This window comes from Budorcas taxicolor, chromosome 5 (genome assembly GCF_023091745.1).
Source record: "Budorcas taxicolor isolate Tak-1 chromosome 5, Takin1.1, whole genome shotgun sequence".
NCBI classification, from domain to species: domain Eukaryota; kingdom Metazoa; phylum Chordata; class Mammalia; order Artiodactyla; family Bovidae; genus Budorcas; species Budorcas taxicolor.
Genome location: NC_068914.1, coordinates 120,902,896 through 120,929,903, shown reverse-complemented (window position 1 = coordinate 120,929,903; position 27,008 = coordinate 120,902,896). Strand labels below are relative to the sequence as shown.

Genomic DNA, 27,008 nt, shown 5'->3' with positions numbered 1-27,008 from the left:
ACAAATAGCTGAGAAAAGAAGAGGAGAAAAGGAAAGATGTACCTATTTGAACACAGATTTCCAAAGAATAGCACGGAGAGATAAGAAAGCCTTCCTCAGTGATCATAGCAGAGAGATAGAGGAAAACAGTGAGATGATGCTGTGAAAGTGCTGCACTCAATATGCCAGCAAAACTTGAAAACTCAGCAGTGGCCACAGGACTGGGAAAGGTCATTTTTCATTCCAATCCCAAAGAAAGGCAATGCCAAAGAATGTTCAAACTACTATACAATTTCACTCCTCTGACACACTAGCAAAGTAATGCTCAAAATTCTCCAAACCAGGCTTCAACAGTACCTGAATGGAGAACTTCCAGATGTTCAAGTTGGATTTAGAAAACACAGAGGAACCAGAGATCAAATTGTTAACATACTTTAGATCATAGAAAATGCAAGAGAATTCCAGAAAAACATCTGCTTCTGCTTTATTGACTAAAGCAAAGCCTTTGACTGCGTAGATCACAACAAACCCCAGAAAATTCTTCAAGAGATGGGAATACCAGACCACCTTACCTGCCTCCTGAGAAATCTGTATGCAGGTCAAGAAGCAACAGTTAGAACTGGACATGGAACAACAGACTGGTTCCAAGTAGGTAAGGGAGTACGTCAAGGCTGTATATTGTCACCCTGCTTATTAAACTTAAATGCAGAGAATATCATGCAAAATGCTGGCCTGGATGAAGCACAAACTGGAATCAAGATTGCTGGGAGAAATATCAGTAACCTCAGATATGCAGATGATACCACCCTTATGCAGAAAGTGAGGAAGAACTAAAGAGAAAGTGAAAGAGGAGAGTGAAAAAGTTGGCTTAAAACTCAGCATTAAGAAAACTAAGATAATGGCATCCGGTCCCATTACTTCATGGCAGATAGATGGGGAAACAGTAGAAACAGTGACAGATTTTATTTTGGGGGCTCAAAAATCACTTCAGATGTTGACTGCAGCCATGAAATTAAAAGATGCTTGCTCCTTAGAAGAAAAGTTATGACCAACCTAGACAGCATATTAAAAAGCATAAACATTACTTTCCAACAAAGGTCCATCTAATCAAAGCTGTGGTTTTTCCAGCAGTCATGTACAGATGTGAGAGCTGGAGTATAAGGAAAGCTGAGCACCGAAGAATTGATGCTTTTGAACTGTGGTGTTGGAGAAGACTCTTGAGAGTCCCTTGGCCTGCCCGGAGATCCAACCAGTCCATTTTAAAGGAATCAGTCCTGAATATTCTTTGGAAGGACTGATGCTGAAGCTGAAACTCCGATACTTTGGCTACTTTATGCGAAAAACTGACTCTGGAAAAAAGATGCTGGGAATGATTGAAGGCAGGAGGAGAAGGGGTCGACAGAGGATAAGATGGTTGGATACATCACCGACTCAATGGGTATGAGTTTGAGCAAGCTCTGGGAGTTGGTGATGGACAGGGAAGCCTGTCATGCTGCAGTCCATGGGGTCGCAAAGAGTTGGACATACTGAGCAACTAAACTGAACTGATAACTATCTATTATAACAATTAAGTATAACTGCTATAACTTTGAGTAGCAGTTATACTAGATAAGAGTGGTCAGGGTAGCCCATGTTGCAAGATGCAATTTGAGCCAAGATGTGAAGAGAAAGCAGTTATCTGGGGGAAGAGCATTGCAGCAAAAAACAGCTAAACCAATTCCTGTAAAGCATGCTTTTCCTGTTGGAGGAATAGCAGGGTACCAGTATGACTAGAGTGTAGTGAGCAAGGGGGTAATACTAGGCAATGAGGTCATTGCTAAGGGGACTAAAGACCAGATCATGTAAAGCCTGTCAGCTGCAATTAACAGTTCAGTTATTAAACTATGAGTGAAATGTGGAGCTGTTGAAGAATATTAAGCACAGGAGTGACGTGATCTGAGTTGGGTTTTAAAAGGGACTGTGGCATTTTTGAAAACATATACCGAGTATAGTACTTTTCCCATTGGCTCAGTGGTAAAGAATCTGCCTCCAATGCAAGAGCTCCAGGAGACACAGGTTTGATCCCTAGGTTGGGGAGATGCCGTGGAGGAGGAAATGGCAACCCACTCCAGTATTCTTGCCTGAAAAATGCAGTGGACAGAGGAGCCAGGCAGGCTATAGTCCATGGAGTCACAAAGAGTCAGACACAACTGAGCGACTAAGGACACACACTGAGAACAAGGGTGGGTGCAGGGAGACCAGATGGAGGGTCTTGTTGTAATCCAGTCAGTGATTGTGGTAATTTAGACCAGGATAGTAGCTGTGCAGGTGGTAACGGTAGATGATAGAGTCAACAGAATTTCCTGGTGGTTACATCCCCTTTTGGGCTTCTCTGATAGCTCAGTTGCTAAGGAATCCTCCTGCAGTGTAGGAGACCTTGGTTTGATTCCTGGGTCGGGAAGATCTGCTGGAGAAGGGATAGGCTACCCACTCCAGTATTCTTGGGTTTCCCTTGTGGCTAAGCTGGTAAAGAATCCGACTGCAATGCAGGAGACCTGGGTTTGATCCGTGGGTTGGGAAGATCCCCTGGAGAAGGGAAAGGCTACTCACTCTAGTATTCTGGCCTGGAGAATTCCATGGACTGTATAGTCCATGGGGTCGCAAAGAGTCGGACACATCTGAGCAACTTTCACTATGATATAGAGTGCAAGAGAAAAGAAGAGGACTTTAGAATACTTCCAAGCTCTAGTCCTAAGCACAGATGAAGTTGCCATTTACTGAGATGGAGAAGATGGTAAAGGCAGTTTATTTTGAGTGAGAATTGAGAGATAACAGTCTGATTTGAGTGTGTCAGATGTTAATTACTTCTTAGACATACTAGTGGAGATGCTAAGTAGGCAGTTGAATGCATTAATATTTCTTTATTTTTTATTAAGCAAGAAATATGCTTTTTAGTTACTTTTTTGTTTACATGCATAATAAAAAGTTAAACATCTTACCTATTTTAAGTGTATAGTTTATTGGCATTGTTATAATTCTCTAAGTCTTGTATAGCTCTTTCATGACCCCTGGGACTGTAGCCTGCCAGGATCCTCTGTCCATGGGATTTCCCAGGCAAGAATATTGGAGTGGGTTGCCATTCTTTCTCCAGGAGATCTTCCCCACCCAGGGATTGAACCCCGGGCTCCTGCACTGGCAGGTGGATTCTTTACCACAGAGTCCCCAGGAACCTCACTGGCATTAAGTACATTCCATTGTCGTAGTGCTGTGACAACCATCCATCCATAGAACTCTTTTTGATTTTATAAAACTTAACTTTTGTAAAATAGTAACTTCGTTCTTCCATCCCTCTAGTCCCTGGCACCACTACTCTAATTTCTTTTTTTTAATATAAATTTACTTATTTTAATTGGAGGTGAATTACTTTACAATATTGTATTGGTTTTGCCATACATCAACATGAATCCACCACAGGTGTACACGTGTTCCCCATCCTGAACCCTCCTCCCTCCTCCCTTCCCGTACCATCCCTCTGGGTCAACTCAGTGCACCAGCCCCAAGCATCCAGTATCATGCATCGAACCTGGACTGGCGATTCATTTCATATCCCCAGTTTTGACTACTCTATGTAACTCATATAAATGGAATCATAAGGTATTTGTGTTTTTCAGCTGACATATTTTACTTAACATAATGGCTTCAAGGCCACCCAATCTGTAGCATGTATCGGAATTTCCTTCATTTTCATGCTGAATAATATTCAATTGTATATATATTCCACATTTTATTTATGTATTCATCTGTCAGCAGATACTTGGTTTGCCTCCACAGCTTAGCTATTACGAATAATGCTGCTATGAACATAGGTGTGCACTTACAAGTGAAGTGAAGTGAAAATCGCTCATTCGTGTCCGACTCTTTGTGACCCCATGGACTATACAGTCCATGGAATTCTCCCGGCCAGAATACTGGAGTGGGTAGCCTTTCCCTTCTCCAGGGGATCTTCCCAACCCACGGATCAAACCCAGGTCTCCCACATTGCAGGCAGATTCTTTACCAGCTGAGCCACAAGGAAAGCCCAAGAATACTGGAGTGGGTAGCCTATCCCTTCTCCAGTGGATCTTCCTGAATCAGGAATCGAACTGGAGCCTCCTGCATTGCAGGAGGATTCTTTTCCAACTGAGCTATGACATATAAAGGGTATTCTTTTAAAAATATTTTGTAGTACATTTACTTGGCAACGTTCATAGATTTTCTTTTTTATAGAAGTATATTTTTGTTATAAATGATTTTAATGATATTGCTCTATGGACAGCAAAACATAGAAGTTCTCGTTTGTTCTCTCACCCTACCCCTGTCCCTTTGTCATGTTACCTTCCATTCCTTTCAGTACATTTATACGTTTGTATATATCTTATTTTTTAAATTGGATTATATCATACATACTTTTCTAGTTTTTTTGGTCTTTTATTTAATAATACCTTGAAGATTTCCCCAGTCTTATTTTTGTTTTTCACAACTATGTATGTTGCATAATGTTGCATTGATTATCCATGTACATATGCTTTTACACACACAAGATTTTTTCTGTAGATTGGATTCCTAGGTTTCGATTTTCTAGGTCCAAGGGAATTTCTTAAAATTGTCCATATATTTTCTTCTCCAAGAAGAAGAAAATTCTTCTCTTTTGTGATTTATTAATTATTTGGCAAGGTAGGGTGGGCGTGGGTATGGATTTTGTTATTGAGTTCTTCAAGCTTGGGAAACTAAAGTAGTTTTCTGAAATAAATTTACTTGCTATAGATTTGTTACCCTTAGCCATGAGTTTTATAACCTTTATGACTGTTTTTTTTTTTTTTAAGTGCAATTGATGTCTTAGTCTAGGCATTTTAAACAGCACATGGGCGATATGACCCATATCCAGAATCTGTGAGACAAATGGAGAGTCTTGAAGGGATGATAGGAGAGACTGTTGAAAAATGTCTTATAACAGATAGAATATTTTCCTGGGGATAAACTTGGCAGATACTGATCTCAGTGAGGTAGCAGCATTTGGTGACATGAAGTCAAATCTTAATTTCCTGTCCAGGAATTGAACCTAGGTACCCTGGATGAAAACTTGGAATGCTAGCCACCAAATCAGCAAGGGCTGGAAGCTAATTTTCCCTGAATCTTTGTCCCCAGTGAAAAATGTGTTTATCACAGTGGCAGAAACTCTGAATACCAGATACAAAGTTTATTATTAAAGACATAGCAGAACAAAAAGTTGGAGAGCACATAGAGAAACTGTTTAGTTGAGATAGAAGCAAGGCAGAGATTCCCTACTGGAGAAAAAGGGTGTGGGCATCCCCTCCTAGTGAGGAGGAATACTGTAAAGAGTGGTGTTAAGTCATTTATATAAAGGCAGTTCTTCCTGCTCTGTCTTAAGACTAACTGGTCTTCCTTCAGACCAGTTATCTGATTTCTTTTTCCACACCTGACCTACCTGGGACCCTGCCCTGGGGTGCGCACGCAGTCAAAATGGATCTTGAAGTTAAGGTTTCTGCGAGAAGCAAGACTCATTATGGCCTGAAATCATCCTTCAACTTTTGACTTTAAGGAGCCTTTCTGAACATGTATAGTGTCTCTCTTATCTTTTACTCAGAAGGATCTTTGCCTCTCTCTGTCCTTGCCATGATTATTGCCTTAAGGTGTTAACAAAGAGACAAAACTAGCTATTTACCCAGTTTCTGTTGTTACTTCCATTTCCAAGAGCAAATGGGGAGATGGTTGTAAATTCCTCAACTGCAGCCCGCCTATCTCTTATCTCAGGAAAGGCAAAGAGGAGGTTGATTGATTGTAAATGTCCAGCCTGGAACCCATCTATCTCCTACCTTGAACTACCTTACTCAGTGACCAAATTTAGCCCTGCATGTGCTAATAATGTTAATATCATGCAGTGATGTAATGTAGTGAGATGGGTAAATCACCTGTAGAATGTTCTTTCCCCAAACCTGTAAACCCAGTCTAATCATGAGAAAAGAATTTGAGGGCCACTCTTCAAAATACCTACCAGCACTCTTCAAAAGTGCCAAGGAAATGAAAGACAAGCAAAGACCGAGTAACTCTCACAGATTGGAGAACTAAATGCAACATGATATCTTGGTTTGGATGCTGTGACAGAAAAAGACTGTTAGTGGAAAAATGGTGAAATCTGAATGAAATCTGTGGTTTAGTATTGTACCAATATTAAATTCTTAGTTTTTTAACATACCATAGTTATATAAGATGCTAACCTAAGAGCCTGAGTGCAACTCTTCTGTAAATCTAAGTTTATTTCAAAATAAAGGGTTTTTTGTTTCTGTTTTTTTTTTTTTTTTTTTTTAACTATCTCTTTCCTTCTGGGCAATAAAATCCTAGAAAGAGTGTCTTCCTTAGAAAATTATTCTGTGCTTGTAAGTTAAGAGATCCTCTTGTCCTGAGAGGTGGTCAGTCCATGAAGATCTTCTAGGCTAGAGAATTGGCACAGTTGGAAGAGATGTTTTGGTTGTGTGAGGCAGTATAGACAAGGCTATAAGGCCCAAAAGAGTGATCTGAGGTCATGGATCCAATGACAAGAGATTATGCCTGAAGAATCAGGAAGTGAGTGGACTTTGCTTTGAAGTAAATCTAACCTTAATTTGTGGAAGATCCATTCAACAGTAAGTTGACAAAATATAACAACCCAGCACAAAGTTTTGCGAATAAGAGACAAAGTCACCCTAACCAGTCAGAGAGATTATCTACCACTCACAAGTATCATGCAGAAGACAATAAATGAAAATTAAGCCTCAGTGGGAACCTTCCCAGTTAGAACTGGGAGGTTTATGCAGTCACGGATGAGGTTGGATTAACTGAGGATATCTGATGATACCTTGCAGTTACATATCTTGCAGGATATGTGACCCAGCAAGCATGAGACAGAGGAATGCAAAATGGTTAGGACCCCACTCCCCATGCTAAGATAATGTTGTATCTGTGCCCAAGATACTTGTTTAATCACCCCTCCTGGTTCTTGGTTAATTGGAATCTGAAAGCCTCTATTGTTAGTAATAAAAGCTCTTGGATGGGTAGACCATCTGGTTACAATTTTGGTTTCAAGTCCCTGTTATGCAACTGGTACCCAAATAAGGACTGTCTCCAAATGTGAGTAGTCTGAGTCAGTCATAAACAAGCAAAAAAAAATATTCCCCTGTGTTGCTAATATCCAAGATGTTAGAAGATGAAGTGTTTAATGATATGGTGCTGCTTAATTTTAGTCAAACTTCCTTTACCATGATGTGTTTGACCTAGACCATGGTTAACAAACTTTTCCTGTAAAGGACCAGATAATAAATAATAGTAAAGATTTTGAACTTTGTATGGTCTCTGTTGCATGTTTGTCTTTGCTTTAAAAAAAAAAACACACACACCTTTTAAGTATGTGTTTTCTGCATCTTTCACTCTATTTTCATACCTTGTGATAATGGTTGAAGTCTGAGATGGGCTTTAAATAAGGATCTATAATGAAGTTTCTGGCTATGGATTTACTATCACTGGCAAAAGATTTGTAATCATGACTTGAATGGATTTAAAAGAAAATAGATGTGTAGTTGATCTCTTACTGCAGGCATTTCATCATATTCATCTGAGATTGAATAAATGGGATCTTGTAAACCCATCAGATCATGATCTTCGTTTTCTGAATGTTGAGCTTTAAGCCAACTTTTTAACTCTCCGCTTTCACTTTCATCAAGAGGCTTTTTAGTTCCTCTTCACTTTCTGCCATAAGGGTGGTGTCATCTGCATATCTGAGGTTATTGATATTTCTCCCGGCAATCTTGATTCCAGCCTGTGCTTCTTCCAGCCCAGCGTTTCTCATGATGTACTCTGCATATAAGTTAAATAAGCAGGGTGACAATATACAGCCTTGACGTACTCCTTTTCCTATTTGGAACCAGTCTGTTGTTTCATGTCCAGTTCTAACTGTTGCTTCCTGACCTGCATATAGGAAGATCATGGCATCTGGTCCCATCACTTCATGGGAAATAGATGGGGAAACAGTGGAAACAGTGTCAGACTTTATTTTGGGGGACTCCAAAATCACTGCAGATGGTGACTGAACCCATGAAATTAAAAGACACTTACTCCTTGGAAGAAAAGTTATGACCAAGCTAGATAGCATGTTGAAAAGCAGAGACATGGCCAACAAAGGTCCATCTAGTCAAGGCTATGGTTTTTCCAGTAGTCATGTATGGATGTGAGAGTTGGATAATACAGAAAGCTGAGCACCGAAGAATTGATGCTTTTGAACTGTGGTGTTGGAGAAGACTCTTGAGAGTCCCTTGGACTGCAGGGAGATCCAACCAGTCCATTCTGAAGGAGATCAGCATGGGATTTCTTTGGAGGGAATGATGCTGAAGCTGAAACTCCAGTACTTTGGCCACCTCATGTGAAGAGTTGACTCACTGGAAGAGACTCTGATGCTAGGAGGGATTGGGGGCAGGAGGAGAAGGGGATGACCGAGGATGAGATGGCTGGATGGCATCACTGACTCGATGGACGTAAGTCTGAGTGAAGTCCGGGAGTTGGTGATGGACAGGGAGGCCTGGCGTGCTGCGATTCATGGGGTTGCAAAGAGTCAGACATGACTGAGCAACTGAACTAACTAACTAAGCCCATCAGATCATACAAGTTTGCTATCCAGAAATTAAGTGCCTAGTTTTCAGTTAAAAATTATTTATTCAAGACATTTTTTGTTTCTAAATAGGTTAGTTATTAAAGTTGCTTCATCTTTTAATATGTAGCAGTGGTGTCTATTTTTTTTAAGATTCAATTTAATTTGTTTTCTCATTTACCCCCTCCAGCTGGCCCCCTTTTACTGTTTTGTTGCCATAAATCATCTCTAAAGCTGTATTCTTGCTTTCACAGTGTCTCATTTTACAGTTAGGTTGCAGTTTCTGCCTCTGTTTTGTAGTTGGGCTGTGGATTTTCAGTTTCTGCTCCAAGGCCATCCTTCACTAGACCCCAGCAGGTAATCTTTCAGATACTAAGCCAATCTTGGGATATTTGTGGAACAAAAATTCTAATGCCCCTAAAAGACTAAGTGGCTGGATGGTACACTGCGGGATTTTCCAGATATACTTTGACTACTAAATTGGTTTTTCTAAGAAGGTAGATAAGGTCATACATTTGAAGACTTAGCTTTTATTTCTTTGCTTATTTTACCAATATGCTGTCACATAATGTTCCTTAAACCTTGCATTCATGGCCTTTGTTATGTTTGGCTAGACAATGCTTTATTTAGATGGCAGTCCATTTTAGCAGAAGGGTGCCTGATGAAACTAATGTGTTTTAGCATTTGGTCTCTAATAACTTCTCAGACAATACTTGCAACTATTAAATCTAAAACTTGTTTTACCTAGATACATTTTAAGGTGTACCCAGAAAATAAAGCAGTATTATAGTTTTTAGTCTGGAGAAGGCAATGGCACCCCACTCCAGTACTCTTGCCTGGAGAATCCCATGGATAGAGGAGCCTGGTGGGCTGCAGTCCATGGGGTCGCTAAGAGTCAGACATGACTGAGCGACTTCACTTTCACTTTTCATTTTCATGCATTGGAGAAGGAAATGGCAACCCACTCCAGTGTTCTTGCCTGGAGAATCCCAGGGATGGGGGAGCCTATTGGGCTGCCGTCTATGGGGTCACACAGAGTCGGACACGATTGAAGTGACTTAGCAGTAGCAACCCAATAATCAGTTGAAGGAAAAGGGAATTTTTTTAGTCAGTAGAAAGTTGTTGGGTTTTATTAGTTTTTCTTGTTTTGAGTAATAATTAAGGCCTTTTGTCTTTAATAGATCTCATTTTAGTATTTGGATTCTATGAAAATAAACTTTCTTAGATTATAGCTTCTTAAATGGCATACATAACTTTTATTTTCTCCTAAACAGGTTCAGTCTGTTGTTAATACCACTGTGCCAGCTAGAAGGGGGGAAAACTTAATATGTGTATATAACTACTGTCATATGATTTCTTTAAAAGTCTCTGAAATTCAGTATTTATCAGGAATTGAACTGAGAATTTATCTATTCTCTGTGTCTCATGGTGTATTTCAGTATTTTAAAGCATTGCAGTGTTTTAAAGATTTTGAGTTGTAACTAAATATGAGTCTTACCTACATAATCTCATCATTTTTTGAAAACATGGGCATTGATAACATTGATTTGGAGTCTGAGTAAGTTAGTAAAAAGAGGGACATGGTGTGTGTATTTCTTCATTTGTAATCAAGCCATTCTTCTAGAGTCTTCAAGTCAACTGTCATGTTCGTGCTTTCCTGCTTTGTTCTTTTGAGCCACTTGATGACTGGCAACTGAATGGATCTTGGAAAGGAACTCTAGCAGATTCGTGCTAGGCCCTTTGGTCCTCTCCTTCACCTGCATCAGAGCAGCTACATTCTGTCCTGTCTGTGTCCCTGAAAGGAAAGGGATAGGAGAGAGAAAGCGTGAGTGTGAGTGTGTGTGTGTGTGTGTGTGTGTGTGTGTGTGTGTGTGTGTGTTGTAGTAGTAGTGGAAGTCAGCAATCTCTTGTCAGCATATGTTACAAGGTTTCTCAAGCACATGGAAAGAGATCTTTCTCAGGAAAACTCTGTCAAGGCCAGCACACATGGGAAAAGTATTTCAGTGCTTAGTCTTGTAACTGTGACTGTTTTTATTTGGGGTCAGAAGAAATTAAATCACAAGACATGGTTATGCTCCACATCATTATTTACCTGTCTTTTCTTTTTGAACTCTCCCAGGCAGCAGTATCTGTCCAAAGATCACTATAGTTCCACCTTGCTTGAAAAGCAGCACAACCACACTGATTGATCAGAATGCATCTGATGAAGAGGCTCAGGGAATAAATGGGAAAACGCCAGCAAAACACTTAGCTGCAAGTCCAAAGCCAGAAGGTATGCTGTTGGGGTTGTTGTTTTTTTTTTTTTCTTTCTTTTTTTTTTATCAAGTTGGGTGCTTTGTTCATTGAAGAAAGTGACACAAAGGAATGATGATCACTCAAAAAGAGTTTTAAGCTATAAATTGAGGAATTGGGTGCATTTGTTTTTTCAGGAGAAAAGTCAGGCAGAGTTTCTACTCTGAAAATACTTCTATATTTCCCTGTTATGACTCTTTTCATAAATTGTTTATATGTCCCCTTAATGGAAATGTGATCTCTTCATGCACTATGCTTGACATACTGCAGAGCCTAACTTACCATTTGCATAGTAAATATGTAACAAATTAATATGTACTTAGAAGTACTGTCGAAGTTGTCATGACTTTATAAATGTGAGAGGGTCTGTGAAATAGATCATTCTAAAACAATGCTTTAAGATACTTAGCTAGAGTGTGATTTTACAATATTAAGAAAGTGGGGCTTTTCAGGCTTCTTGGTAAAAAGTCATCCACAAAAATTGAGTCCCTTCATCCAAGAATTGAGCATCCAATAAGGGGAAAATTTTTAGTGATGAAAATTTTTAAATGCTTTGCTCAGTAACCATTTCATTTTACAAGTAAACTTCCAGTAAATGGTAATTAACTTTAAGAAGCACAAAATTGTAATTTTGATTTGATGATTGAGAACAAGGTCTTGAAGTATAACACAAAACTATGCTACACTGGCTTAACATGTAGTTTGTTTCAAATGTATTTTCATTTATATCAAATGCTGAACATTCAATCAGGAAACAACACTAGGCATTTTCAGAATCACTATATTTTGAAAAAATCAATTTCTGTTTGGATTATTTGTATTTTTTTGGTCTCTTTTCTTGTTCTTGTTTTAAATTTTTCTGAAAGAGATCTTTAAAGGGAGGTTAGAATGGAGTCTTCTCAATCACAGGTGATTTTTCTTATTGTTCTTACTACTAGTTATATTGGTGATGGTATGAGATACAGGTTATCAAACAAAGTCAGATAATTGGAAATTCAAGTGAATAACTGATTGATGAGTTTATAACCTCAATCTTTGACCATATTCCTTTATAACATTGTAAATATGAAAATAGAAATTTTTCTAATCATGATTACAGCCATTTTATTTGTACAATACAAAATGCCACCTTGCTCATTAGTTGTAAGCTGACCTCAAATAAAGTAAAAAATACAAGAAGTAAATGCAATTTAATTTTATGTAATTCCCAAGATGAAAAGCAAGAGTTTAATTATTAATAAAGACTGTTTTAGAAAGATGTATTGCATCACTTCGTTGTTTTTAGTTCATTGAGATTAATTATAGCCATGTTCTTTCTGAGCTGCCGTGTGCCAAAATAACCCTGCTCTTTAGGGAGAAAGCACTGACTTTGCTGCTTGTAGTTCTATTGAAGTCTGTGTGTTACTAGTTAAACATATGTGATTACTTTCTATCTTGAATATGGATTTTTATATATACATATATTTTTTGCATAATAACAGAGTATTTCCAGATATAAAATAAACAACATAGAGTATACTTTTTTCCAAAATATTCTCATTGTTTGGCGCTTTCCTGACCCGCTCCCTGCCCCAGCTAAACTTCTAGCTCCACTATCACCCCTTAAATCTCACATTTAATCATCTCTTCTTTGGTTTTTCTCATTCATTACAGACTGGTGTACTATTTAACTTGTCCATGTTTGGGTTTTTTTCTGCTTTTTACACTACTGTGTTCCCTGTATCTCACACACAGTGTAGCAGGCCTTCAGTAATACTCACTGAGTGAACCTTGCTCCATCACTGAGTGAATCTTGCTCCATCACCATGTTTCTTTTACTTTGTTTCTGCTGTTCTTTGTTTAAAACCTGGAATGAATGACATATAGAGACTGTTGTGCTATGTCACTCAGTCATGTCCGAACCAACTCTTTATGATTTGATGGACTGCAACCTGCCAGGCTTCTCTGTCCATGGGATTTTTCAGGCAAGAATACTGGAGTGAGTTACCATTTCCTCCTTCAGGGGGTCTTCCCTACCCAGAGATTGACCCAGCGTCTCCCGAGTCTCCTGCATTGGTGGCAGAGTTTTTACCACTGGGCCACCTAGGAAGCCCCTACATAGAGGCCAATGTCCTAAAATGAGGCTATATCTTGATATTGTCAGATCAGCTGCCATATAGATCTTACTGACTTGACTGATTGATAGTATTTCCCACCCTTTAGCAGAGAGAAGCCACTTTTAATTTCTCCAAATCCTTAAGAACATTTGGGTGACTGAGGTTGGTTGAGAAATGAAGGTGATACCAATGGGGACTTCCTGCTCAGACTGAGGGATTATCACACTGACACCTTTATGCCCACTTCCTGGCAAATTGTTTATAAATTATGCGTGATGCTGCTGCTAAGGCTTCAAGAGCCATTATGTAATTTTACTTCAGTTGAAGACTCTTATTCTAGGTCAGTAATTCTCAACTGGAGATAATTTTGCAGGCCTGTGGCACCAACCCCAGTGCTCACTGGTATTATCTGGAGACGTTTTTTTTGGCTTGCCACATTTGGGATTTGCTACTGGCATCTAGTAGGTAGAGGATAGGGATGCTGCTCAACATTCTACAATGCACAGGTCAACCTTTTCCACCGCTACTAACAAAGAATGATCTGACCTAAAATAGCATTAGTTGGAGAAACTGTGATCTAGATCCTAAAAATAGCTCATAATTAAATCTTGGACTTTCCAGGTGGCTCAGTGGTAAAGAATCTGCCTCCCAATGCAGGAGATGCAGAAGATAGAGGTTCAATCCCTGGGTTGGAAAGATCCCCTGGAGGAGGAAATGGCAACCCACTCCAGTATTCTTGCCTGAAAAATCCCATGGACAGAGGAGTCTGGCAGGCTACAGCCTATAGGGTAGCAATGAGTTGGGTGCATCTGAGCGCGCACACACCAATTAAATCATACTTGTTTGTTTGTCATGTGAAGTGCTAATAATATCATGGCTGCAGTTTATTATGGTGATTTTTAAAAGGAGAGAATATTTACAACTTTTATTAGTAGTAATTATGTAGTGGTAATAGTTAGAGTTTGTTTTGCCTCAGAAAATACCCTAAGGCCTTGGGAAACAATGGCTTGCTTATTCACTTCATACCAGTCCTACTAGTAAATCAAATTACTGAGCAACTCCAATTACTAAGTCTTTCTTGTTCACCACTTCTAATATTGGCCTATTTTCTGCCATGTTAGACATAACTCAAAAGAATTTCCTTAGCAGTTAAAGATAGTCATAGTTTTTCTCTTAGGAACTTTGATCCACAACATTCTACATAGTTAATTATTTTGATAAAGCCCACATTACTGTCCCTTCTCAATCATTAAACCTTAATGTTTAAAAATTTTTCATCTTTGAAAGTAACATTATTGTTTCAATAATTTAAGTAAATAATTTGATTTATTCAATTGAGTAGTTTCATCTGCTTCTAAAGTAAAGCATTCTATGTATAATGCTGAATTCTATATATAATGCTTCATTCTTAATGTATGTTATAAATTTATAATGTATTAATACATAGCCAGCTGTTTTTCATAGTAAGTAAAATAAGAGTAATAGAAACCTACTGGTAATCTGCAAATTTAAACTGGTATAAAGGAGAAAAAAGTGTTACCTGCCATTCCAGTTCTACAGGGATCAAGCTAATATCCCACTGAATGTGTTCCCGGAGGAAAATTCATTACCTTAAGGTATCTTTCTGTTCTTTGTGATTCAGTTCAGTTCAGTTCAGTCGCTCAGTCGTGTCTGACTCTTTGCGATTAGTAGTAATCTTTTTGTGCTTGACTACATATTTTTCCCAGCAAAAAAAAAGCTCATATTTATCTTGGCCCCTTCCTTAACTCTTTGGAGCAGTTCTTCAGATCTAACTGAGAGGCTGTCTCCCTGCTATAGTCCTTAGTAAGGTCCCTGAATAAAACTTAACTCACAACTTTTCTGTTGTATATTTTTCTTTCAGTTGAGAGTGGCAAATACTTTCTTTTTCATTCTAATTATTTTGCATATTTGGAAATTTTTAATAATTTAATTTTTTTCATTCTATTTAGTATCTGTACAATTAACTCTAATGGAGCCCATTTTACTTATCATCAATGAGAGACCTCAAAGTCAGCATGTCATTGCCATGTCCTTGACTAGACTACTGATCTCTCCAAACATTGCTTAACCTATTCTGTAGTTGTTAGTTATATAAAACTTGCATACAATTGAGCTCATTTCACATGCTAGCAAAGTAATGCTTAAAATCCTTCAAACTAGCCTTTAATAGTACATGAACCAACAACATCCAGGTGTACAAACTAGATTTAGAAAAGGCAGAGGAACCAGAGATCAAATTGCCAATGTCCGTTGGATCCTAGAAAAAGCAAGGGAATTCCGAAAAAGCATCTACTGCTATTTTATTGACTACTTAAAGCTTTTGACTGTGTAGATCACAGTGAACTGTGGAAAATCCTTAAAGAGATAGGAATACCAGACTACCTTAGCTGTCTCCTGAGAAACCTGTATTCAGGACAAGAAGGGATAGTTAGAACCAGACATGGAAAAATGGACTGGTTCAAAATCAGTAAATATACAGTAGGACAAGGCTATGTATTGTTACCCTGCTTATTTAACTTATATGCAGAGTACATCATCCAAAAGGCCTGGCCAGAAGACTCACAAGCTGGGATCATGATTGCCTGGAGAAATATCAATAACCTATGTGCAGATGATACCAGTCTATTGGCAGAAAGTAAAGATGAACTAAACAGCCTCTTGATGAAGGTGAAAGAGGAAAGTGAAAAGGCTGACTTAAAGCTAAACATTCAAAAAACGAAGATCATCGCATCCAGTTCCATCACTTCATGGCAAATAGATGGGAGGAAAATGGAAACAGTGACAGATTTTCTTTTCTTGGGCTCCAAAATCACTGCAGATAGTGACTGCAGCCACAAAAATAAAAGATGCTTGCTCCTTGGAAGAAAAGCTATGACAAACATAGTGTGTTGAAAAGCAGAGATAACGCTCTACAGTCAAAGCTATGGTTTTTCCAGTAGTCACCTATGGATATGAGAATTGGACCATGAAGAAGGCTGAGCACTGAAGAACTGATGCATTCGAATTGTGGTGCTAGAGAAGACTCTTGAGAGTCCCTTGGAGAGAAAGGAGATCAAAGCAGTCAACCTTAAAGTAAAGTAATTCAGCCTTGAATATTCATTGAAAAGACTAATGCTGAAGCTCTAATATTTTGGCCACCTGATGTGAGGAGCTGACTCATTGGAAGACACCCTGATGCTGGGAAAGATTGAGGGCAAGAGAAGAAGTAGGTAGGCAGAGGTTGAGATGATTGGATGTCATCACCGACTCAATGGACATGAATTTGAGCTTGCTCTGGGAGACAGTGGAAGACAGAGAAGCCTGGCATACTGCTGTTCATGGGATCACAGAGTTAGACACGAGTTACCAACTAAACAACAAGTATCAAAGAAGGTATGTTCACTGAGTAAACCATAGATGAAAGAGTTATTTTATAATTCTTTAGACGCAGAATGATAAAGAACACATTCACTTCCTCCTTTGCATATTCTAGTTAGGAGTACTGAAATTATTCAGTTCAGTTCAGTTCAGTTCAGTTCAGTCGCTCAGTCGTGTCCAACTCTTTGCGACCCCATGAATCGCAGCACGCCAGGCCTCCCTGTCCATCACCAACTCCCGGAGTTCACCCAGACTCATGTCCATCGAGTCCGTGATGCCATCCAGCCATCTCATCCTCAGTCGTCCCTTTCTCCTACTGCCCCCAATCCCTCCCAGCATCAGAGTCTTTTCCAATGAGTCAACTCTTCGCATGAGGTGGCCAAAGTACTGGAGTTTCGGCTTCAGCATCATTCCCTCCAAAGAAATCCCAGGGCTGATCTCCTTTAGAATGGACTGGTTGGATCTCCTTGCAGTCCAAGGGACTCTCAAGAGTCTTCTCCAACACCACAGTTCAAAAGCATCAATTCTTCGGTGCTCAGCCTTCTTCACAGTCCAACTCTCACATCCATACATGACCACAGGAAAAACCATAGCCTTGACTAGTCAGACCTTAGTCGGCAAAGTAATGTCTCTGCTTTTGAATATGCTGTCTAGGTTGGTCATAACTTTTCTTCCAAGGAGTAAGCATCTTTTAATTTTATGGTTGCAGTCACCATTACTAATGTTAAAACTATTTGGTGGGGAGGTGGAATATTGTCCTGGTTTACTATTTTGGTTTATATTTTTTCTACACAGAAAAATTTTCCTTAAAATGAACCAATATCACACTTGCTTAGGCCCCTTCCTTCTCAATAGTTACTATACTATTCTTTCCACCCCCAAATATTATTATATCTTAGAAAATGGTATCATTTTCATAAAAAGAAGCATGTCATTTTTTCCTGTTTGTGTTGGCAGAGAAAGAGGTAGATTGTTATACCTATAGCACATTGTGTTATATATATGTTTTCCCTCCTCTCTGTAAGGATTGATTACTGAAACAGAAATGATGAAATCTAGGCCAGTAAGCATCAGACAACTGTCAGCTTGCTGAGTTTATAAAAGAGATAAGATTACTGAAAACCAGGGTAACCAGCTCCAGGAAAAGGGGCATGTAGTTAGAAGAAGACATGATTCTCCACCCATTTTCAGGAAGTTAGGAAAAGGATTAAAAAAAAATGGAGATGATTTCTATTTGATTTATTGAAACATATATAGTTATATATTATTTTACCCAGAATGTTAATTGAAGAGAAAAATGATACTGTACTGGTTTTCAGAATTGAAGTAATTCTTGTACTGATTAAGAGTTTATGGCATATTATGTTTTCTCAGATACAGAATTTCTCATCTATTAGAGAAAACCGGTAGATTTTAGTATTTTGGAAATGATCTGTTCATATTCTGTTGAGTGGAAGACTTATTAGTAAGCAAATTATATGTGGTGTATTAATACTAGGCAACTATTAATGTAGCAGTCTAAATTCTGTAACCACCTTTTGCAGATTTATGATGAGAAGCAGTGCTAATGATGGAAGAAGCTAGAGTCTGGGTACCAGTTATAAAATCTGATCAGGCTTGTTACTCCAGGCCAATAATCACTTAAGCTCTCTAAGCCTTCATAGACATAGGAGGCAAATAATGATCTATCTCAGAGGTCTGTAAAGAAAAAAATTCATCTAAGATCAAATGAGATACAGTGCTTTTCTTAACTGAGAAGATGCTCTAAGTAATGCAACATTATATTAATATCATTTGTTGTTGTTGTTTTTGTTGGCTTTATATCTAACCTACTACCTCTGGATTTTAATATGTCTTTTATCACTCTAATTATTAGAAAATCTCTTTTATATAGCAAGCAATGTATATTTGGAATTCATTGCAAATTTAGAACTTTCTCTGTTTAGATGAAAAACTGCTATGTCATCTCTAGTAGAGTTTGGCATGCCTTAGTCATATGTAGATCCATAGATGTTTACTAAAGCCATATTTTAAAATCACTTAAAATTAAAATAACCTCTTGACTCTTGGATATTGGACTTCTACAGGACACAGAACAAGTGTCCAAGATAGATAAAGGTATCTTGGTTAAGGTTCAGCCCAAATTTGACAGATCTCTTGACAAAGATTTGGTAATGGTAAAGATTTTTGCACCAAGAACACTAGGATTTTTTGCTTAGGAACAGATATCAGTGAAATACTGAATTCTATGAATTTTTTTTCTACAGTGCCTCCAAAGCCACTACACCTGCAGAATTTACCTTCGACCAGTATACACCAAACTCCTAGGCATAAAGCTTTATCTAGTGCAAAACCAAGGATGGAGGAAGTTAAACCTGCCTCTGCTTGTGTCTCAAAGGAAAAACCCAGTAAGATATCAGATCTCATCAGTCGCTTTGAAGGAGGCAGGTAAGAGCTAACTTACAATGGGAGAAGGCTGAGGGGAGACTAAAGCTGATTTTTGAAAAAAGTGTATGATACAGATGTAGATTTAAAAATAAAAATATTAAGTTTTTTATTCCATTAGATGTGGTAGGCCTTTAGAAAGAGTGAATTTTTAAAATGCGAATCTTGCCCTTTTTGTCTTTTCATACTGTCCATGGGGTTTTCCAGACAAGAATACTGAAGTGGGTTGCCATTTCCTTCTCCAGTGTAAATTGTCGGAATTCTTCACTATGACCTGTCTGTCTTGGGTTGCCCTGTATGGCATGGCTCATAGCTTCATTGGGCTTCCCCGGTGGCTCAGAGGTTAAAGCGTCTGCCTCCAATGCGGGAGACCTGGGTTCGATCCCTGGGTCAGGAAGATCCCCTGGAGAAGGAAATGGCAACCCACTCCAGTACTCTTGGCTGGAGAATCCCATGGACTGAGGAGCCTGGTGGGCTGCGGTCCACGGGGTCACAAAGAGTCGGACACGACTGAGTGACTTTACTTACTTACTTACTTACAGCTTCACTGAGTTATACAAGCCCTTTCGCTATAACAAAGCTGTGATCCATGAAGGGGACAGAGGAGCCTGGCATGCTATAATCCATGTGTTTGCAAAGAGTCGAACACAACTTAGCGACTGAACAACAGTCTTCCCTACATGAATTGTCATTTATCATATTTATTTGCGTGCAGTGCTTTCTGCCCCAGCCTTCTCATGGCATCATGCACTGTGTACACCTTGCTTCCTCTGTGTCTGTGTACGTCATTCCATGTGTTGTTGCTTCTTGTGGTCGGTCATTCCATTGGTCACTGGATATCTGGGTTGGAAGGGCAGGAAGTTATATCTGTCTGTTTCTCATTTGTATGCTTGAATGAACTTCTATGGGCCTGTCCCATCTTTTCTTTCTATTCCATTTTATTTAGTATAGATCTGTATCCATTCAGTCTGTTTTCCCTCTCCCCATACCCCTATACTGTTCTAGGTTCGTGAAGAGATACTGGCAGTAGCAAAATTTATGTTAAATCTCTGTGTGTATTTATTAGATATAATTTTTTATTCTTTAGCTCTGTTTAAAAAAAGTAGCTAAATGTATGTTTCTCGATTAAAGATAAAAACAAACTCACATAAGTTACTTTTCTGCTTATATGACTCTCAGTTGTTTTTTCTTAAAATTCCCATCACTGACTTAAATAGAATTTTTTTAAATTTATCAGAAAGATTTTATTATATGTCAAAAGTCTATATGTAATTAAACAATATATTTAACTTCACTTTCATCCTTGAAGCCAAATATTTCCACTTATTCTAGTGTAATATTTGGGAATGGTAATCCATTAGATGATTTCATTTTTTATTTGCAGGACACATTTTTATTTATGTAGTGAATCATAGCTTGAAAATACTTTCAACAGCTTCTAGAAATTGTGACCAAATGCAAAACTGCAATGTCCTTCATTTGTGAGACTATATTTAGTAACAAATTCTGGAGAAAAGTAGTTCAGAAGCCTGTCTTAATTTTTTTGCTCTTGATCAGTTATGTCATAATCTTGTCATAATATTTAAATTTCAACATTTCACTCTCTGTGGTAGGATTTTTAATACCTTTGCTATCTTAAATTATAGTAATCTTTACTAGAAAAGGTTGTTTTCTGTGGCAGGTTGATCCTGTAGCACAAAGTGATGTGCCTCATGTTTGCAGATTCCCAGGTCCATGTCCAGTGACTTCATAATAAAAGGGGGGAATGGGCCCCAACCCCTATTCATATTACATGCCAGAGTCTGTATCCTCAGATTTGGGTATAACTTTGGGAAGCCCCAAATCGGTCAATACTCCTCACTGTTTTGGTAACCCAGTATTATTTCTCTCCATACACAAAAAGTGCAGTTTTTCCATATTGGTTATTTTTTCAATATATTCTTCCAAATCAGTTTTCTTTTACAGTTAACAGATTCAAAGCCTTTTTTTGATGAAAAGCTTGAAGGTTGGCTCTAAGGAAAGATATGCTATAATGTATGACATTTTAAGCAAAATTGTTCTAAGAGCAGGTAGGCTGTAATGTGAACATTTGGGTCAATCTGGTGAAGGGATGTACTTGTGGCAGAAATCCACTGCCAGTACAAAAAAAATTATATGTTTTTAATGAAGTATTACCCATAGGAACAGGCCCTGAAAAGTATCTGATGGGGTTTCTGTTGCATTATGTCTATAGGACTTGAATGGGAAGTTTTTATTTCTTGTTGAGTGAGGTTCATGTACCTGTAGTGTGGCTTCCCTCCCCACCTTATCCTACCCGGCTCTCCCATGCATATCCTCTGGATGTCAGTTATTACAGGAGATCCTTGCTTCTTGTTCACAGTAGTCCTTTCCAAAATTCCTAAGTAAGTCCAGAGTTTGGTTTGGAGGATCTTCTGAGGATCTTTCCTTTTGTTGCTGGACACTAATGTGTCCAGGTAAAGGACAGTATGATTCATATCTTGAAGGGCTTTTGGAGAAATTTGTTGTTCATCAGTTGTTTCTGACTCTTTGTGACCCCATGGACTGCAACACGCCAGGCTTCCCTGTCCATCACCAGCTCCCAGAGCTTGTTAAAACTCATGTCCATTGAGTCGGTGATGCCATCCAACCATCTTGTCCTCTGTCATCCCCTTCTCCTCCTGCCTTCAATCCTTCTCAGTGTCAGGGCCTTTTTTAATGAATCGACTCTTCGCATCAGGTGGCCAAAGTATTGCAGCTTCAGCATCAGTCCTTCCAACAAATATTCAGGACTGATTTCCTTTAGGGTTGACTGGTTTGATCTCCTTGCAGTCCAAGGGACTCTCAAGAGTCTTCTCCAACACCACAGTTCAAAAGCATCAGTCCTTTTGCACTCAGCCTTTTGTATGGTCCAACTAGCACATCTGTACATGGCTACTGGAAAAATGATAGCTTTGAATATAGGGACCTTTGTTGACAAAGTAATGTCTCTGCTTTGTAACATGCTGTCTAGGTTTGTCATAGCTTTTCTTCCAAGGAGCAAGCATCTTTTTATTTCATGGCTGCAGTCACCATTTGCAGTGATTTTGGAGCCCAAGAAAATAAAGTCTTTCAGTTTCTATTGTTTCCCCATCTATTTGCCATGAAGTGATGCGACTGGATCCCATGAGCTCAGGTTTTTGAATGTTTAGTTTTAAACCAGCATTTTCAGTTAGGCCTAAGGAATATGCTCCTAGAAGGCAGACACCAGTAGTGGAAGATGTCACATTTACTTATACTAGCAACCTCCAACTTTTTTTTTTAACACCAAAAATATTTCATATTATGGTATAGCCGATGAGCAATGTTGTGGTAGTTTCACATGAACAGTGGAGTACCTCAGCCATGTATATATATATATCTCCACTCTCCCCCAAACCCTACTCCCATCCAGGCTGGAACATAACATTGAGCAGAGTTTCATGTACTGTACTATAGGTCTTTGTTGGTTATCCATTTTAAATATAGCAGTGTGTACATGACCTTCCCCAAATCCCTAACTATCCCTTCCCCCCAGCGACCATAGGTTTGTTTTCTAAGTCTATGGACAACCTCCAAATTTTATAAGACGTTTACCCCCTACCAAATTTTTCCTTCCCTTCTTGTGATAGTAAACCTCACTGTGTTTTTTGTCTTCTCTGACTGCTCTCTTACTGTTTGTTAGCCACATTACATTGGCCACATTATCTAGGTTTCTAAGCCTGTATTGTGGGGTCCCTACTTTGGAATTATTTATGATATGGAACAAGATAATCTATGTAAAGGGCCTAATGTGGTTTCTGGCACTTAATAAATGTTAGTTGGTATTATTGAATTACTGTTATGATCATCATCACAATTAGTGATCTTGTTGTTCCTCCACTTTTTATTGAGCATTGTCATATACCAAGTGCTATGCTAAGAGGTGGGAATAAAGCAGAGAACAAGATGGGTACATTTGTACCGTCACAGAGTATTAGTCTGTTTTAATTTTTTCTCCTCACTAGGTTATAAGAATCTCTTCAAGACTGAAGTCCAGAATTTTATATTTTTCCTTCCTGGAATCCTAGATAAAGTACTACATTAGTATTTCCACAGAAGCATTTCTATATACTGGCAGTTAAACTTAAGCCTCTTTGAGGTGACATCTGAGCAGAAACATGAATAATGGGAAGGAGCAAACCACACTACTGACTTGGGGAAGACTGTCCTGGGCAGAGAGAATTACAGCTTAGATATGCACATTTGCTTATTGCGTATGGGAACAGTAAAGTGACTAATATAATAAGAGCACAGTGAATGAAACAAGAACAGAATTTAATGAGGCCAGAGCTAGTAGGGACTAGGGTATACAGAATCTTGTAGGCCGTGATTAAGATGCCAGATTTACCTTCAAGTGTTTGGGGAAGCCCTCACTCACAGATTGAGTTCTGTGACCTACCTGGAACTGGAGGGCATCTCTGTGGAAGCAGAAAGACCAGTTAGGATGCTGTGGCAACATGTGCAGTAAGGTTTTTGAGAAATGTATCTGCTTTCCAGAGACAAATAATCTTTGGTTTCTAACCTGTTCATTAATTGAGGGCTGACTATACTTGTCTTTAAAATGTTAAGAAAGTAAAAATCTTGGGATAAGGTGGCCTTATTAAATATATTTCTCACATCTAAGTCTTTACTAATTAACTATGTTAAAAAACAACCCAAGGAAATGTTTCCAAACCTATAGGTAAAGCTCAGGCTTATCATCTTTATTTAAATGTTTATTTGAGTGTAGATAACATCCTGAACAACTGAGAGCTACTCTACCACTTTTTATCCAAGTTTCTAAAACCAAGAGTGGGGGGCAGATATCTTCACTAAATGTCCCTAAACAACTGGAATAAATTTGTTTTTATTCTAGAACTTGTCTGTGCCAGCATTTTCATACTTCCTTTGTGTTTTATCTTTTAGCACTTTATCAAATTACAGCGATTTGAAAAAAGATTCTGCTGTGAACTTAAATGCTCCTAGAACCCCAGGAAGGCATGGATTGACAGCCACACCTCAGCAGAAACTCTCCCAGCACTCACCACAGAAGCAGGGAAATGGTACAGATCAATCTCAGGGTGAACAGACTTTCGTGGCTAATGGTATGGTAGCAGCACAAAACCAGGCGGAATGTGAGGAGGACAAGGCGGCCATTCTTCGCCCAGATACTCCTATTCAAACTTCTGAACCCTTGCCCAATACAAGTTTAGTGAATGGAGAAAAACAAGAAACAACCACAGGCCCTGCATCACCCACAACAAATAGCTGTCATGAAGATGCTTCTGACAGTAGCTGCAGGACTTTACGTGCCAGCCCTGTGCTCCCCCTGGAAGAGGAAAGGACAGACACAGAAGCCAAGGTACAAGAGAGGGAAAGTGAGGAAAGCCCTCTAGAACTGGAACAGCTGGACCAGCACCATGAGATGAAGGTAAAGCATAAGTAGGAGGAAGCACTAACTATTCCACTACGGTTTGAACTGTTTTATACCACTTATGTGATGAATAAGTCTGATCACCCTCACCACCAGTTCAGCAGTTTTCAAGCTGTAGCTGCTGATGCATGATTCCCCTACTCTCTGAGGAGACTCTTCACTTTTTCTTCTATATAATTTTTGTTGGTCTCTCTATTATGATTTCAAGATTCAGAACAGTGTAAAGACTTTGATAGAGGAAAACCACAACCATAGTGTTTATATTTACATCAGAAATTGCTCCCCATAAACATATGGGCATCCCTAATAATAAACACAGGGCTGCATCCCCAATATTTATGGTCTGAGTAACAGGAAATTATTTAATCCTAAAAATCATCTTAGTTCAGTAGTTCATTTATAGAAGAAAAAATAGTCCCAGGAAGCTTAAATGATGTTCCAGACTCACAGGAAAAGCCCAGACACCTTGTGCCTTGACTCTCAAGCCAATATTGTGTCCTGATTCAAGAAGTCACAAGCATAAATGCCTAATTGCAGTAAATGTCAGTGAATGCAGCAGCCGTGAGTGATAGGCTAAAGAGAGGTGGGACTGTGGCAAACTAGAAGTTCACTTCCTTTCTAAACAGAGCAGCAGTTTGATAAACCACCTGAGTGGCATTTCTAAGCTAATAAAGGGCTGATTTGCTGATGAAATAATATTCATAACCTACCTGTACTACAGCAGAAACTTTTATACAACTTCAGTAATAAGACCACTGCATTTGTATTCTTTATTTGTGTCAATTTAGTGCTTTGGGAAGATCAATAAATATGGCTTTTACATATTGATAATTCAGAATTTGAAATTCCAATTCCATTTGGAATTTCTTGGATCAGAGATGCCATATCAGCATTATTATAGAGTTCCCTGGAGTGGAGAGTTGTTTATAATTCTGAAGACAAGGAAAAAAGGTTTCCATTGTTTAGTCTCTCTTATTGGTTATAAATAATAATCTGGGTAGGAGAGTTGAGAATTAAAAATTGGACAATTATAGGAAAATTTGTAAATGACAAATCCAAGTCCTAAATCTGTTTAGAACTATTTTTTATGATACCGTGTCTTAAGTTGGAGAAGGCAATGGCACCCTACTCCAGTACTTTTGCCTGGAAAATCCCATGGACGGAGGAGCCTGGTAGGCTGCAGTCCATGGGGTCGCTACAAGTCAGATACGACTGAGTGGCTTCACTTTCACTTTTCACTTTCATGCATTGGAGAAGGAAATGGCAACCCACTCCAGTGTTCTTGCCTGGAGAATTCCAGGGACGGGGGAGCCTGGTGGGCTTCAGTCTATGGGGTCGCACAGAGTTGGACACGACTGAAGTGACTTAGCAGCAGCAGTGTCTTAAGTGGCACTACCATAGGCAAAAATTCAAAAAGACTGATACTAAAATATTAGAGTAAAAATGATTGATTGATGTGTTCAGAACTTTAAAGTGAAATCTGTCTTATAGTTCAATTCACAGTGACCCTGAAAAATGTCACAAATAGGTAAAATGCTAGAGGTTTAATTTTAAATGCTGACCCTGAATCAGAGAAAGTTTAAATAAGGAAGTGGGTGGGAGAAAGTGAGTCATCCTTGGTAACAATATCTGAAACATTAAAGAAACAGGACCATACAAAGTGAATCTCTTTACATCTCAGTATAGTAGTAGATTTTAGTGTCTCTGTGCTTAAATTACTTTGAATGGAAGAGAATTTTAGAACCAAAGAACTCAAGGCTCAATCTGTCATTTTACAGTTGGGATGGTGCCACCAGAAAGTATCAGCAAAACAGCAAGAACTGTTTTTATTAAGGGAAATATTTTAATTGGTGATGATGTCTGTGGTTGCTGGATACTACTTTTTTCCCCCTGTCATATATTATTATGTATATATACATTTTCATAGATGTTTCTTACATGGTTTGGGAAAGACTTAATAGGGCTTCCTATTACATTAGTGAAACATGTACATCTGATCTTTCTCCTAATGGGCATTTAAGCAATAGTTGGCACATGCTATATGTAGGAAGAAACATTAAATTTTTTCTTCAGAGCTATTGATCCAAATACTACATGAGTTCCCCATCTAAAAAGGGCTATTAGGATTTAATTTCTACATGGTGACCATGTGTTCTCCTTTGTTGCTCTAGTGCTTGTTACATTGCCTTTCCTTGTTCCAAAATGCAAAGATAAATGTTAGCAGTGTTAGGAGGATACATTTTATGTTAAGTGTATTTTACCACAATTTTAAAAGTAAAATTAAAAAATTTTTTGGTTAGTAGTGTATTATGGACCAAACAATTGGAACCAGGAATTTTTTTTTTTTAATTGAAGTATCATTGCTTTCCTGGAGAATGGCATGGCAAGCCACTCCAGTATTCTTGCCTGGAGGATCCCCATGGACAGAGGAGACTGGCAGGCTACAGCCCATGGGGTCACAAAGAGTCAGACACGACTGAGCAGCTAAGCACATAGTGGCTTTACAAGGTTGTGTTCATTCCTGATTCTAACAATAAGTTGTTTCAGTCATATCTGACTCTGCAACCCCATGGACCGTAGCCCGCCAGGCTCCTCTGTCCGTGAGATTCTCCAGGCAAGAATACTGAGGTGGGTTGCCGTTTCCTTTTCCAGGGCATCTTCCTGACCCAGGGATCAAACCCACTTCTCTCATGTC

At 38.8% G+C, this 27,008-nt stretch overlaps 1 protein-coding gene across 1 annotated transcript in view; it reads left to right on the top strand.

The window, feature by feature from the left end:
• FGD4 (FYVE, RhoGEF and PH domain containing 4) overlaps window positions 1–27,008 on the top strand; it is a 232,883-nt gene that overhangs the window by 149,319 nt on the left and 56,556 nt on the right. The window contains exons 2-4 of the mRNA XM_052640307.1: window positions 10,752–10,904; window positions 18,666–18,846; window positions 23,806–24,310. Of these exons, the coding sequence (XP_052496267.1) occupies window positions 10,752–10,904; window positions 18,666–18,846; window positions 23,806–24,310 (839 nt within the window). The remainder of the gene's footprint in view (window positions 1–10,751; window positions 10,905–18,665; window positions 18,847–23,805; window positions 24,311–27,008) is intronic.